The 15,292-nt window shown below is 46.2% G+C and overlaps 2 protein-coding genes and 1 long non-coding RNA gene across 7 annotated transcripts; 2 read left to right on the top strand and 1 right to left on the bottom strand.

The window, feature by feature from the left end:
• The first annotated feature begins 269 nt into the window (after nt 1-269).
• Nucleotides 270-7,817, top strand: eno3 (enolase 3, (beta, muscle)). Its single transcript, XM_041985798.1, has 14 exons — nt 270-425; nt 2,742-2,831; nt 2,909-3,004; nt 3,343-3,401; nt 3,795-3,864; nt 3,939-4,072; nt 5,475-5,591; nt 5,663-5,768; nt 5,845-6,042; nt 6,170-6,246; nt 6,353-6,477; nt 6,671-6,779; nt 7,434-7,492; nt 7,572-7,817. The coding sequence occupies exons 2-14, from the start codon at nt 2,747-2,749 to the stop codon at nt 7,639-7,641; spliced, it is 1,305 nt and encodes a 434-aa protein (XP_041841732.1). The 5' UTR covers nt 270-425; nt 2,742-2,746; the 3' UTR covers nt 7,642-7,817.
• A 2,200-nt stretch (nt 7,818-10,017) lies between these two features.
• Nucleotides 10,018-14,670, top strand: si:ch73-265d7.2 (C-type natriuretic peptide 2). 3 transcript variants are annotated; one of them, XM_041985964.1, is made up of 3 exons: nt 10,018-10,095; nt 13,471-13,563; nt 14,392-14,670. In XM_041985964.1, the coding sequence occupies exons 2-3, from the start codon at nt 13,471-13,473 to the stop codon at nt 14,668-14,670; spliced, it is 372 nt and encodes a 123-aa protein (XP_041841898.1). In that variant the 5' UTR covers nt 10,018-10,095. The 3 variants fall into 3 exon arrangements, with proteins under 3 accessions (XP_041841898.1, XP_041841896.1, XP_041841897.1); XM_041985962.1 differs by lacking the exon at nt 10,018-10,095 and adding an exon at nt 10,915-10,997; XM_041985963.1 differs by lacking the exon at nt 10,018-10,095 and having other exon boundaries at nt 13,385-13,563.
• LOC121640263 lies at nt 10,994-14,501 on the bottom strand. 3 transcript variants are annotated; one of them, XR_006010427.1, is made up of 4 exons: nt 14,419-14,501; nt 13,492-13,599; nt 13,284-13,391; nt 10,994-11,051 (listed from the first exon to the last, which is right to left on the bottom strand). It is a non-coding gene; the product is annotated as an uncharacterized LOC121640263 (long non-coding RNA). The 3 variants fall into 3 exon arrangements; XR_006010429.1 differs by having other exon boundaries at nt 13,541-13,599; XR_006010428.1 differs by lacking the exon at nt 14,419-14,501 and having other exon boundaries at nt 13,463-13,538.
• Nucleotides 14,671-15,292: the final 622 nt, after the last annotated feature.

Genomic DNA, 15,292 nt, shown 5'->3' with positions numbered 1-15,292 from the left:
CTATGAAATATCAGCCTGATAGAAGACAAACATTAACCTGAAAGATGTGGAAAACAAAAACAGAGACCCCAAAATGATCACAAGAGGCCATGAAAAGACTCATGGACAGACTCGAGCTGACACTAAAAAACATTAAAAATACACAAACTGGCCAGAAAAAGACAGAGACCAGGTCAGAAGTGACAGAAATAAAGAAAACATGGTCCAGAGTGGTGTGACTTCTTTGTCTTTGAGTGTTTTTACAGTTTTCTGCAGTCCTGCTACATGCAGACGCTCCCTGCAGCCCCGCCCTGCCTCCCCCGTCCTGCAGGCGGCCGTCTATAAAAAGCCTTGAGACGCAGGGACGGACACTTTCCACGTCAGTCAGACGGACAGTCAGACGGCCACATACGACCCCCTTCTCTTCTCTGAGCAGCACCTATCAGGTAAGACCCGTCTGGACTCTTCTCGGCTCGCTTTAAACTCACAGAAGTAGAAGAAGTTGTCTCCAACTACTTCCTGTTTGATTCCAGTTCTAACTGGCTGCGGAGCTTCGTGCACGTTAGGTCACATGACTCGGTTCTCTAAAGAAAGCATTTATTTGGAAGAAAGGTGTAGAAGCTTTAGAGATGTGTGATCCAGCTGAAGGTCATGGAGCTGAAATCTGACGAACAGCAGGCAGAGGTCAAAGTCCAGACAGGGGGGGTGGGTCTGCAGGGGGGTGGGTCTGAGTCTGTTTGCAGATAAAGTCCTCAGAAATCACTGAAACAACCTTCACCAGTACACACCAGTACACACATACATCTGCTCCACCAGTACACACCAACATCTGCTTCATTCTGCACTGATAACATGTCCAGTTCAAGTAGAACAGAGTACCAAGAACTGGACCCTGACAGGTCCGTCAGAGAGATCTCAGCTTATGCTGCTGGTCCAGTTGTTAAACACATCTGGATCCTGTAGACCTGGTGATCTGTAGACCTGGTAATCTGTAGACCTGATGATCTGTAGACCTTGAGGATCCTGTAGACCTGGTGATCCTGTAGACCTGGTGATCCTGCAGACCTTGTGATCCTGCAGACCTGGTGATCCTGTAGACCTGGTGATCCTGTAGACCTGGTGATCCTGCAGACCTTGGGGATCCTGCAGACCTTGTGATCCTGCAGACCTTGGGGATCCTGGTGATCTGCTGCCATCATGCTAACAGCTCTGATTTCACATGCAGGCTGGGACGGGGTTTACAGTAGGGACTCTGTAAAGGCCATCAGAGGTTTCAAGTGTTCTCTAAGAGCTCAGCTGTTGTTCTGCTGGCATGACTGACTGACCGCATGCTTGAGTAACACGCAGCAGACGTGACCGACGGACACGATCACGCAGCTGTCTGCATGACACAGATGAAACCAACACACCGGACCTGACCGCTTCCCGTACGGAGCCACAACAAGGATATAAGTTGTGCAACCTGCAGACGCATGAATGAAGCTTTAACAAGTACGGCTACAAACTGGAGTATGAGTAAGCAAGTCTGAAAACACAAATCCATTTCACAAGTAAAGAAGTATATTTCTTACACGTTTTACAGGCCAACTCACGAACCAATCAGATTTCTCTAATCTGTAGCCAATCACAGAGCGCTCTGACTAAGGTCAGGAGACTTAACGTTCTCTTCTGGAGATGAAACCACGTCTCCACCCTCAGTTGGTTCAGCTTCTTAAATTACATTAAAGTTGGACAGTTCTCTCTCGGATAAATCATTTCCATCCATATATTCGTTTAATTTATTCAGGTTTTATTAATCAATAAATGACTCACCTTTAGAAATCTGTGACTGGTTGAGAAATAGAGTGATTTGATTGGTTCCTGAGTCGACATGTAAAATATGTCTTAAATGAGTTCTGTAAAACTCGTATTTTCAGACGTACAGATTTAGTGTTTACCTGAGATTAGAGACGTGTTCCTCTTACAGAAAATACAAGTACAAAGCTTTTGTCCCTGTCCTGTCTCCGTACGGGCCTGTCTCCAGAGAGGGATTCAGGGTGAAGTCTGTCAGACACTCAGCAGCTCACATGCCTTCAGTGTCACAGATATTACTGTTAGTGTGTGTTGGTGTGTGTGTTGGTGTGTGTGCAGCAGGAGGAAGTCCTGACCTCGTCAGAAAGGTTCGATAAAAGGTCATCTGGTATAAATATGTCAGCCTCCCCCCCCTCAGTCAGCAGAGTGGTATCTCCCTCCCACATGTTGGTCCGGTTGGCTGGCAGCATGAGAGCAGGGCTCTGATTGGCTGTGAGGGTAGGGGGCGGGGTCTAATAACAGGAAGAGATGTCATGGAGGGATCATGGCGCTGCACAGGATCTCTGCTGCAGGTCTGACACACACACAAGCACACACACCCCACACACCTACACCTACACACACAGATACACACAGATACACACCTACACAGGTATGTTGAGAGAAGGAGGACCTCAATTTGTCATCATGTCAGAATTCAAATTTATTGAACCTTTATAAACACAGAAATGTTCGTCTTCATCCAGCTGAGTCCCTGTAATTCAAAGACTGGGTCTGGTCACATGAGAGGACACAGATCTGTCTTCTCAGCTGTGGTCCTGGTTCTGGTCTGGAGCTCTTTTATACTTAGGATTACCCAGATTATCTTGGCCTGGACTGTTTTGGGATTAAACTGCTTCATTGTGTGAGGACACTTCTAACAGCTGATGAGGATTTCCTGTCTGTCTCGCCTCCATGTTCCCGTCCCTCAGTCAGGATGTCCATCACTAAGATTCACGCTCGTGAGATTCTGGACTCCAGAGGAAACCCCACCGTGGAGGTGGACCTGTGGACAGCCAAAGGTGAGCAGTCTGTGTTTTTCATGTTGTGTCTCCGTTGGTCCTCTGTCTCAGAGAACTAAAGACAGACTGTGTCTCAGGTCTCTTCAGGGCCGCCGTCCCCAGTGGAGCATCTACTGGAGTCCATGAGGCGTTGGAGCTCCGTGACGGAGACAAGAGCCGCTACCTGGGCAAAGGTAAGATGCTGGAGGTGACAGCTAGCTGAAGCTACCTGCTAATCGCTAACTGCTAATCGCTAACTGCTAACTGCTAATCGCTAACTGCTAACTGCTAATCGCTAACTGCTAATCGCTAACTGCTAACTGCTAATCGCTAACTGCTAATCGCTAACTGCTAACTGCTAATCGCTAACTGCTGACTGCTAATCGCTAACTGCTAACTGCTAACTGCTAATCGCTAACTGCTAATCGCTAACTGCTCATCGCTAACTGCTAACCGCTAACTGCTAACTGCTAATCGCTAACTGCTAATCGCTAACTGCTAACCACCAGGTAACACCTGTGTCTGTGTACAGGTACTCAGAAGGCTGTGGAGCACGTCAACAAGGACATTGCCCCCAAGCTGATTGAGAAGGTCGATAATCAATAATCACACTGAGAAGATTAAACTGTCCTGAAACGCTTGACTCTCAAGCTAATGCTATTAATGCTAACTAGTTTATCTGTCCATTCTCCTGTCCACCTTCCTATCTGTCCTCCTGTCTGTCCTCCTTTCCATCCTCCTATCTGTCCTCCTGTCTGTCCTCCTTTCCATCCTCCTATCTGTCCTCCTGTCTGTCCTCCTTTTTGTCCTCCTGTCTGTCCTCCTTTTCATCCTCCTATCTGTCCTCCTTTCCATCCTCCTATCTGTCCTCCTGTCTGTCCTCCTTTCCATCCTCCTATCTGTCCTCCTGTCTGTCCTCCTTTCATCCTCCTGTCTGTCCTCCTTTCCGTCCTCCTGTCTGTCTTCCTCTCCATCTGTCTCTAGAATTTCAGCGTTGTCGAGCAGGAGAAGATCGACAAGTTCATGCTGGAGTTGGACGGGACTGAGAATAAATGTAAGGACACGTCTCTGTCCCCATCTACCTGTCTCATGTCCACCTGTCTCACGCGTCCATCCATCTGTCTGCAGCTAAGTTCGGAGCTAATGCCATCCTGGGTGTGTCACTGGCCGTCTGTAAGGCTGGAGCGGCAGAGAAGGGCGTTCCTCTCTACCGCCACATCGCCGACCTCGCTGGACACAAGGATGTTATACTTCCTGTTCCTGTGAGTGGGTGGGGCTATGTTTAAATAGGCGGGGTTTAGTTAGTATGGGAGCATTTCTGTGAGTGGGCGGGGTTACACTCATACCAACAAACGACACTATAACATAAAACAAAGGTTTAATGTGGTGGAAGAAATCTACCAAACCCAGAAAGCAGAACCTTTAGTTGGTCTTAGTTTTACAGTTTTTACCGCCTGTTTCAGTTTTTCAGGAACATCTTCATAATTCTGAGATTTAAAAGAATCCATTCATAATAATTCTACAGGTGTAGACTGAACTATTTCTACTTTTTAAAGCGTCTTGGAACACACATCATTATTGTTAATGGAAAATTCAGAACTAACTGATGCTAACTGAAGCTTGCTGTAGCTAACTGGCACTTACAGGAGCTAAATGGAGCAAACTAGAGCTAACTGAAGATAGTTGAAGCTTTCATGAGCTAACTGATGCTAAGTGGAGCTAACTGAAGCTAACTGATGCTTACAAGAAATATCAGAGACTAACTGAAGCAAACTGGCGCTAACTAAACCTTACTGAAGATAACTAGAGCTAGTGGAAGCTAGCTTTAGCTAACTGGAGATTACAGGAGCTAACTGACGGTAACAGGTGCTCATTCTTACAGGAGCTAACATTAGCTTACTGAAGCTAACTGGCATTTACACGGGTTAACTAATGCTAACCGAAGCTACCTAGAGCTAACTGAAACGTATAGAAGCTAACTGATGTAACTGAAGCTAGCTAGAGCTAACTGGAACTTACAGGAGCTAACTAATGCTAATTGGAACAAACTAGAGCTAACTGAATCTAGTTAAAGCTTGCAGGAGCTAACTAATGCTTACAGAAGTTAACTGAAGCTAATTGGAGATTACAGAAACTAACTTTAACTTAGCTAACCGAAGCTAACTGTAGCTTACGGGAAATTATCTGAACCTAAATGAAGCTTACAGGAGTTAACTCAAGCTAACTAGAACTTACAGGAGCTGCCTTTATCTTACCGAAGCTAGCTGAAGCTCACTGGAGCTGACAGGAGTCAACTGGCTCTAATTGAATCCAACTGGACCCAACAGAAGCCAACTGTACCCAACAGAAGCTAACTGGACCCAACAGAAACTAACTGGACCCAACAGAATCTAACTGGACCCAACAGAAGCTAACTGAACCCAACAGAAGCTAACTGTACCCAACTGAAGCTAACTGGACCCAACAGAAGCTAACTGAAGCTGTATTTTAATTAAAACTGTGTACTTGACCTTACAGATTATTCTCAGATAACTTTCTTCTGTCCATCTTATTATTTTACCTCCTTATCTTTCTCTGCTGGATGGTTTACTCCTATGCTTGGGGCTGTATGTGGTAGTGTAAAACAGTAAAGCTGGTTGACGTTAACTTTCTCCTTGTGTTCAGGCCTTTAACGTGATCAACGGTGGAAGCCATGCTGGAAACAAGCTTGCCATGCAGGAGTTCATGATTCTGCCCGTCGGAGCCTCCAACTTCCACGAGGCCATGAGGATCGGAGCCGAGGTGGGAGCCGCTTCATTCAGTCTTCATGGTCGTCCACGGCAACGTTCTACATTAATCCTGTTTGTTTTCAGGTGTACCACAACCTGAAGAATGTCATCAAGGCCAAGTACGGCAAGGACGCCACCAACGTGGGAGATGAGGGCGGCTTTGCCCCAAACATCCTGGAGAACAACGAGGGTGAGGCTCCACCCGCTGGTGGTTGTGTTGGTTTGTGTTGTAACATTCTTCCTCCTCACCGTTGGTTCCTCTGCAGCTCTGGAGCTGCTAAAGACCGCCATCGAGAAGGCCGGTTACCCCGACAAGATCATCATTGGCATGGACGTGGCTGCCTCCGAGTTCTTCCGCAACGGAAAGTACGACCTGGACTTCAAGTCCCCCGACGACCCATCCAGACACATCAGCGGAGAGCAGCTGGGAGACCTGTACCGCAGTTTCATCAAGGGTTACCCCGGTAACAGCATCCATCACACTCAGCTCAGCAGTCACAGGAAGACTGGACAGGGTAGAGCATCCTCCAGCCTGTAGGGGGCAGCACCATGTTTCTGCTTTAACATCCCCATCTTTGTCCCTGTCTCTAGTCCAGTCCATTGAGGATCCGTTTGACCAGGACGACTGGGAGCACTGGTCCAAGTTCACAGCTTCTGTAGATATTCAGGTGAGACAGGCAGGGACAGGTGAGTTCTGAGTATCACCTGTATTTAGGGGGAGCCGTACTTCCTGCTGTAGCCCGCAGTGACTATGTGTCTGTTTCAACCAATCAGATTGTAGGAGATGACTTGACGGTGACCAATCCCAAGAGGATCCAGCAGGCGGTTGAGAAGAAGGCCTGCAACTGTCTGCTGCTCAAGGTCAACCAGATCGGTTCAGTCACCGAGTCCATCCAGGCGTAAGACACCTGTCCACACCTATCGCTATCTGTCCACACCTGTCACTATCTGTCCACACCTGTCCCCACCTGTTCACACCTGTCTACACTTGTGTGCATCTGTCTCAGCCTGTCCCCACCCGTCACAATCTGTCTTTACCTGTCTCTGCCTGTCTCCACCTGTCTCTGATATCTGTCTCTTGGCACGTCTCAGGTGTAAGTTGGCTCAGAGCAGTGGATGGGGTGTGATGGTCAGCCATCGCTCTGGAGAGACTGAGGACACCTTCATTGCTGACCTGGTGGTCGGACTGTGCACTGGACAGGTAAGTGTGACAGATTAGGGAGGCGGGGCTAAGCACAAGGGTGGAGAATGGGGGTAGGTACTAGAAATTGGAGTGGGGACAGGTAAAACCTCCTCTCTCGTGTCTCCTGAGAGTTGAAGCTTTGACCTTGTTACATACTCTGCGAGAAGCCAGAAGTTTGTTCTTTTCTTAAAGCTGCAAGAACAAGAAAAAGTTTGTCTTGGTCCATTTCGTCCTCTACGAGAAGCTTCGTCTGCAACAGGGCGGGGTTACTGCAGGGGGCGTGTCTGAGTATTTCTGTGTAATAAACAGCTGACCGAGGTATTTCATATTTAACAAGAAACTTTGTCCGTGGCGGGTCGGGGTGGTGCACGCAGCGGTGTCTAAGTCTTTAAATCCCACATTTATGTACTTTCTCACGACCTCGATCAGCTGTCCATTAAAACTATCCGTTCAACCACAACATTCCTTTCCTTGCTTCGTTCCTTTCCGCGTTAACCACGCCCACCTCAAATGTCCAACCAATCACACAATACTTCTCAGAGCACCATAAGAAGACAGTCTGCTCTGCCGAACTGTCCAGAACCGTCTCCATTCACGTCTCGAGAACAAGTTCTCGCTTCTCGTGGAGTATGTAATAGCCTTCAGTCTTCACCTCGTCTTTGTCTCTGGCAGATCAAGACCGGCGCCCCCTGCAGGTCAGAACGTCTTGCCAAATACAACCAGCTGATGAGGTGAGAACTTCCTGTTTCTTTCAGAGTAAAGGTCTCTGGTTATCAGAGTAAAATCCCAGCTGACGTCATTTCCTTTCAGGATCGAGGAGGAGCTCGGAGACAAAGCCAAGTTTGCCGGGAAAGACTACCGCCACCCCAAGGTTAACTAAAGCTCTGCCTCCCCGCCGCTCTGTCGCCATGGCAACTGACTGACGATCTCTGTGGCTCCTCCCTTTCAAAGTATGGGATGAGAGGGCAGAGGTCATAGAGGGTTTTTGACCCTGTTTTCCCAGATAGAATTCCATGACTGTTTTCTACAAAAGTGAATAAACAGTGACGAAGAAAACCAGTCTGACTGATTCATTACTGATCTATAATGTAGCGATTTTCTGAAGGTACCTGAACACATCACACAGCCAGAACGTCCCAACTGGAGTCAGAGTTTAGGTTATGGAGTTTCCGGACCGTACCTGAACACATCACACAGCCAGAACGTCCTACTGGAGTCAGAGTTTATATTATGGAGTTTCCGGACCGTACCTGAACACATCACACAGACAGAACGTCCTACTGGAGTCAGAGTTTAGATTATAGAGTTTCCGGACCGTACCTTAACACATCACACAGACAGAACGTCCTACTGTAGTCAGAGTTTAGATTGTGGAGTTTCCGGACCGTACCTGAACACATCACACAGACAGAACGTCCTACTGGAGTCAGAGTTTAGATTGTGGAGTTTCCGGACCGTACTTGAACACATCACACAGACAGAACGTCCTGACTGGAGTCAGAGTTTAGATTATGGAGTTTCCGGACCGTACCTGAACACATCACACAGACAGAACGTCCTACTGGAGTCAGAGTTTATATTATGGAGTTTCCGGACCGTACCTGAACACATCACACAGACAGAACGTCCCGACTGGAGTCAGAGTTTAGATTATGGAGTTTCCGGACCGTACTTGAACACATCACACAGACAGAACGTCCCGACTGGAGTCAGAGTTTAGATTATGGAGTTTCCGGTCCGTACCTGAACACATCACACAGACAGAACGTCCTACTGGAGTCAGAGTTTAGGTTATGGAGTTTCCGGTCCGTATTTGAACACATCACACAGACAGAACGTCCTACTGGAGTCAGAGTTTAGATTATGGAGTTTCCGGACCGTACCTGAACACATCACACAGACAGAACGTCCTACTGGAGTCAGAGTTTAATTATGGAGTTTCCGGACCGTACTTGAACACATCACACAGACAGAACGTCCTACTGGAGTCAGAGTTTAGATTATGGAGTTTCCGGACCGTACCTGAACACATCACACAGACAGAACGTCCTACTGGAGTCAGAGTTTATATTATGGAGTTTCCGGACCGTACTTGAACACATCACACAGACAGAACGTCCTACTGGAGTCAGAGTTTAGATTATAGAGTTTCCGGACCGTACTTGAACACATCACACAGACAGAACGTCCTACTGGAGTCAGAGTATGGATTATGGAGTTTCCGGACCGTACCTGAACACATCACACAGACAGAACGTCCTACTGGAGTCAGAGTTTAGATTATGGAGTTTCCGGACCGTACCTGAACACATCACACAGACAGAACGTCCTACTGGAGTCAGAGTTTAGGTTATGGAGTTTCCGGACCGTACCTGAACACATCACACAGACAGAACGTCCTACTGGAGTCAGAGTTTAGGTTATGGAGTTTCCGGACCGTACCTGAACACATCACACAGACAGAACGTCCTACTGGAGTCAGAGTTTAGATTATAGAGTTTCCGGACCGTACTTGAACACATCACACAGACAGAACGTCCTACTGGAGTCAGAGTTTAGATTATAGAGTTTCCGGACCGTACCTGAACACATCACACAGACAGAACGTCCTACTGGAGTCAGAGTTTAGATTATGGAGTTTCCGGACCGTACCTGAACACATCACACAGACAGAACGTCCTACTGGAGTCAGAGTTTAGGTTTCAGCCTGAAACTCATTGTTACACTTGACTTGAATCACACATACGTATGACGTCAATGCTGATTGGCTGAAGAGTTTGAGCTACTCGCTGCCTGTTGCTTGGCGACAAGCAGCAGCCGTGAGGAAATCTGGAAGAAACTGATGCCCAGAATTTATCCGACATTATCACATGACCGATGAAGATCCTAGCCACGTGAAAGGAGGAGGAGGAGGAGGAGGAGGAGGAAGGTGGTGTGTGTGTTTTTCATGGTAACAGTGTTTTTTATCATTCTTTATGGTTTCCATGATTCCAGATGTTACTCCGGTTTATGTCTGCTTGAAAGGAGGGTGTGAGCTTTATTTCCCCCCATAGATCCTGGAATATTTTCAAGGACCACCTGTGATCCTGAAGGTGCCCTGCAGCTGTGAGCTTTAACCTGGTTTGTGAGGACATGACTCATGTCCCTATGATGAAACCTTTAAGGACTCCAGGACCTGAAGACCCTTTCCTTTCAGTCTCCTGGTGGCGTTTTGCTTCCTTTTCCAGGATAGCAAGAACACTTTAAGGAATCCTTGAGTGTGCAGGAACGTTTTAAGGGTGTGATCAGACACACATGAGTTGCTGTGATCAACGAGCTCTTTCTCCCTAATCAGGTGATTGATGACCACTTGTCCTGCGTGTGTGTGTTTTACGTGCATCTGATGACGTGGGCGGCTGAATGGGGGGGCAGAGTGTGTATGACGAGGACAAAGCCGATGGGGGGTCATTAAACCAACACAACACACACACACTCACACCCCCCCACACACACCACACACCTATCCTGGAGAGCATGTGAACTTCTCTAGCCCCGCCCCCTTCCAGAGGAAATGGTTGGTAACGACGACCAGTCTCCACGGTGACGGTTTACAGGCAGGTCAAAGGTCACAAAGAGATGAATATGTGTTTGAGTTACAGGCAGAACTCTGGCCTCTGATTGGCTAAGAAGGAAGAGACTCGACTTCGTCCTGGATCGTCTTCAAGACCTCCTCCAGGAGTCTTGGAAGTTCCTGAAAAACCAGAGTTTCTTAAATCCTCCCTTTAACTGGAAAACTTGGAGACCTCCTGGAATATGACAACCTTCAGCATCAGGGAAGACCAATGACTGGAACGTCAGCCCCTGAGTCTGGATCTGGATCTGGATCTTCAGGATCCTTTTCAACCATCACAAAACCCCCTCAAGGTTTCCTGGAATGTCCCCCAGGACCTGGCGGAGAAGTTTTAAAGTTAATGAAGTTCCTGGCTGATATTTGTCAGTGTTTCCACCCTGATTATCCTCTATGTGCACGTGTGTGTGTGTGAGGCAGCGTTGCCGGGAGTGACGGCAGTAAGAATGTGTGACATCACAGCTCGGCGTGGTATAAAAGCGTGGCTCCGCCGTGGCAACGTAGACACGACGCATCCGGACCGGAGACAGGACAGATACCAGTCGTCATCTGACCGATCCATCGACGACCAGCAGACTCTTTCCGTGATTTTCTCTTGAAAGCTGGTGTTTGCCGGACGTTTCCAGTCAGTAAGTCCGTCTGTTTTGGGTTTGATTGATGGATGAACCCAGTGCGTTCAGAGCCTGCAGACATCGATATTTTCTCTCTGATTATTTCATCTGATTAAAAAAAACATTAAACAAATTAAGTTTAATTACTTTTAAAACAGCTGACTATAAATAAATCTTCCTGATATTAATAAATATCAAATATGTTGGAATTAATTTATTTTTATTAAACAAATTCTATCATTAAATTAAATAAATAAAATATAATTCTACCTAATTTAGAATTTTTTAATCTGATCTTTTTAATCATCTAATTTAATGGAAAACTAATTTATGTTAAATAAATACTCCGACTCAACAGAATTTTTATCTTTAATTGAATTTAAATAATCTGGATTTTGTTTTTAAAATCATTTTTATTATAAATGTGCTTTATTCTTTACCAAACAATAAATACGAACATGAACCTCAAACGCTTGAATGAAAAGAAGCAGAAGGAAGAAAAAATTTACATGATTTTCTGATTTTAATCAGACACTTTATTTTTAACTGAAAGATGTTCATTTTGTCTTCTTATCTCTGACATAAGGTTTAATTTATTATTATTTTATTCAAAAAATAATGTCACATACCCGACGTGGTTGGGCTGTCACCTGCAGCCGTCCAGAAATGTCCGCTGACGAGTTGCCGACGCGTTGCCGACGCGTTGCCGACGCGTTGCTGACACAATGCTGAAGCATTGCTGATGTGATGCTGGTGTGTTGGTGATATGTTGCTGACACGTTGCTGATATGTGCTGACATGTTGCTGACATATTGCTGACGTATGGTTGCCGCATTGTTGATGAGTTGCCGACATGCTGCTGACGCAGTGCTGATGTGACGCCAACATGTTGCTGACGTAATATCAATACAATGCTGGCGCGTTGCCAACATGTTGCTGAATGTGTGGCTAACATGTTGCTGACGTGTTGCTGACACGTTGCCGACTTGTTGTCGATGCGTTGCTGAGGTGTTGTGAAGCGTTGCCAACATGTTGCTGAGGTGTTGCTGACGCGTTGCTGATGCGTTGCCGATATGTTGCTGAGGTGTGGCTGACAAGTTGCTGACATGTTACTGACGTGTGGCCGAGGCGTTGCTGACGCGTTGCTGACGTGTTGCCGAGGTGTGGCCGAGGCGTTGCCGACATGTTGCTGACACGTTGCTGATGCGTTGCCGACATGTTGCTGACACGTTGCTGATGCGTTGCCGACATGTTGCTGACACGTTGCTGATGCGTTGCCGACATGTTGCTGACACGTTGCTGATGCGTTGCCGACATGTTGCTGAGGTTTGGCTGACAAGTTGCTGACATGTTGCTGACGTGTTGCCGACGTGTTGCCGAGGCGTTGCTGACGCGTTGCCGACATGTTGCTGAGGTTTGGCTGACAAGTTGCTGACATGTTGCTGACGTGTTGCCGACGTGTTGCCGAGGCGTTGCCGAGGCTTTGCTGACGCGTTGCTGACGTGTTGCTGAGGTTTGGCTGACAAGTTGCTGACATGTTGCTGACATGTTGCTGACGTGTTGCCGACGTGTTGCTGATGTGTTGCTGACGTGTTGCCGAGGCGTTGCCGACATGTTGCTGACGTGTTGCTGACGTGTTGCCGAGGCGTTGCCGACGTGTTGCTGACACGTGGCTTACGTGTGGCCGAGGCGTTGCTGACACGTTGCTGACGTGTTGCCGAGGCGTTGCCGACATGTTGCTGACGCGTGGCTGACGTGAGGAAGGCTGCAGGTGACAGCCCGTCACATCGGGTATGGTACATTAGGGTCTGAATAGAAGAAGAAGAAGAAACACTGATACTTCATTTACTTCCTACATCAGTGCTGGTATAGATTAGACTCGTCTAGAACTTTGTAGAAGTTTACAGCTGATTCAGAGTTTCGTTCCATCTAAAACTGTTGACTCCTGTCTGGGTCGTTTTTTAGATTAATAAAGAAACTTAGTGAAAAGTTTTCAGGCTGAAAGACTCAAATCTGTTTTCTGAAAACATTAAAGTCGTACAGAAATAAACCTTTTATCCTGAAATGTGCTTTTTTTCTGTCCTTCTATGAGCGAATAAACAGAATGATCCGAACTTTTGGTTTCCTCCTATAGGTACCAGTACACAGTATGTAGTAGTAGTACTACTTCCTACTGCTCTGAGGACAGATTGTACTGTGACCTGGAGGATAATATGTTTCACTCTTCTCCTCATCAGCTGATCTCTGATCAGTTTTAAAACTGAGCTGATCTGGATGTTTCTAGTCCTCTGGACGTTTTCCTACCATGTTCCCTGTTTCATGATGATCATGTGACCTCCTCATTCTGTCCTTCTCCTGCTGTTAAAGGCCCATCTACAAACGTCACCTCTGTCCTCCGACCAGCAGGAGGAGCTGCAGCAAACGACAATGCATCTCCATCTGTTGCCATAGTGATGTAATTTGTTTTTAATGTTCTTTCTTACAAACAAAGATGGCTGCCTTTTGGTCCTACTTCATTCCTCTCCTCTTCCTTTGCGTTGCCATGGAAACCAAACCCTCACCTCATCAAAGAGACGACAAGAAGGTCAGTGGAGACCTTCATCCTCCTCATCATCATCATCTAAATAAAAAAATACAAGTTTTATCAGATTATTCAGATTAACCAGATTACTGATTAGATCAGATCACTCTGATTTATTTGTGATTAATCCGATTAATCAGAATAATCAGATTAAACTATTCACAAATAATCAATGAATCTAATTAATCAGAATGATTAGAGTAATCAGATTAACCCTTTAACAGCCTGTTTTACCATTTGTTAGAGCAAAATCTTCAATGACTGATCAATTTTATTAAAGATTTGTAGAAATAAAACTTCTACCACTTGGTTTGGGAACATAATACCAAAAGTAAGTTTTTCTTTTAATCCCATTACTGCTTCAGATTAGGTCCATTTCGCTGTGATTAATATAATTTTAACTGTCAGGCCAATGATTTGTAAAGTACAGTACAAATAAAAAAAGTCATTGTTCTCTTGCTTTTTTCTTAGTTCAACCAAGAAAAGGGTTAATCAGAAATAATCCGATTTAGATTAATCAGATTAATAAGCTAAATTAGGGTAATTAGATTAATCATATTTAGAAGACTCAGAATCTGAATCAGCTTTATTTAAGTCAGAGTAATGAGAGTAATCAGATTATTAAAATTAAGCAGAGTAATCAGATTATTGAGTCAGAAGATGATTGTATTCAATTAATTTATAAAAAAAAACTTTATTTGTCTCTTGGGGAGGGTTAGTGGAACACAGAGTAGGTACAAGAAACAACAAGGACCAGGGCAGGTAAAACTAGTACAAACAGGTAAGTAATCAGAGTAAATACTGACTAACCAACCAGCTCCGTCTCTTCAGGTGTTGGGCACGCTGTTCGGCTCCCACCTTGCTTCGCTCATCTTGGCTCCGCCCACATCCGATGACATCACAGAAAGCTCAGTGGAACAACCGGTCCTGAGCCGGGGTGACCCCAGCGCGTTGGTCGGCAGGCAGAAGGCCGTCCATCGTTTCTTCGAGGACTTCCTGCGGCGGCAGGCCAAGACGAGGAGGCGGAGCCGCAAGTCAATGGTGGGAGGAAGAGGATGCTTCGGGATGAAGATGGATCGCATCGGCTCCATCAGCGGGCTGGGATGTTAGGAGAAGCAGCATGTTACCATGGTGACCGCATGGTGTCACCAAGGCCCCTTTGGACATGTTACTATGGTAACAACGCAGCTTTGTAACTGTGTGATGTTGACCTGACATGACCTCTGACCTGGTCCATCAGGTGGAGACTCCATGTTGGACCAAAGGAAACGTAGAAGATCCAGTAGACCGTCCTACTGTTTACCCCTGACCCCGGCTCTGATCCAGCCGACAGCACGCCGAGTGTGAGACGACCATGGCTTTACCACGCAGATGTGTGTTGATGGACAGCAGGCTGTTTTAACCTCTACAGAAACTTCCCTCAGCTCAGATGCTTTATCAGTGATGGTGTTACCCAGTCTCCACACGCAGGTGGAGTTTACCTGAACAACCTGCAGGTGGAGTTCACCTGAACAACCTGCAGGTGGAGTTCACCTGAAATACCTGCTGGGATGGTACACCTAAAACATCAGAGATGTTCCACATAATTAAATCTTTATCAGACAAAGTTTGGATGGTAAAACTAATCACTAGAGCTGGAATTCCAGTGAACCAGTAAATGATGTGAAAAATAACATCAGATAATCAGTTAGTTTGGGTGTTGTGAAAACAAACTGCACATTCTGCGGTGTTA

Source organism: Melanotaenia boesemani, chromosome 5 (genome assembly GCF_017639745.1).
Source record: "Melanotaenia boesemani isolate fMelBoe1 chromosome 5, fMelBoe1.pri, whole genome shotgun sequence".
Classification (NCBI taxonomy): domain Eukaryota; kingdom Metazoa; phylum Chordata; class Actinopteri; order Atheriniformes; family Melanotaeniidae; genus Melanotaenia; species Melanotaenia boesemani.
The sequence above is the reverse complement of the archived record's forward strand: the minus strand, read 5'-3'. Positions and strand labels throughout refer to the sequence as shown.

Coding starts and splice junctions, on each gene's coding strand:
- eno3 (XM_041985798.1), top strand. CDS start 2,747: ATGTCCATCACTAAGATTCACGCTCGTGAGATTCTGGACTCCAGAGGA. Junction 3,402..3,794: donor CCCCCAAGCTGATTGAGAAG/GTCGATAATCAA, acceptor ATCTGTCTCTAG/AATTTCAGCGTTGTCGAGCA. Junction 6,478..6,670: donor GTCACCGAGTCCATCCAGGC/GTAAGACACCTG, acceptor GGCACGTCTCAG/GTGTAAGTTGGCTCAGAGCA.
- si:ch73-265d7.2 (XM_041985964.1), top strand. CDS start 13,471: ATGGCTGCCTTTTGGTCCTACTTCATTCCTCTCCTCTTCCTTTGCGTT. Junction 13,564..14,391: donor ATCAAAGAGACGACAAGAAG/GTCAGTGGAGAC, acceptor CCGTCTCTTCAG/GTGTTGGGCACGCTGTTCGG.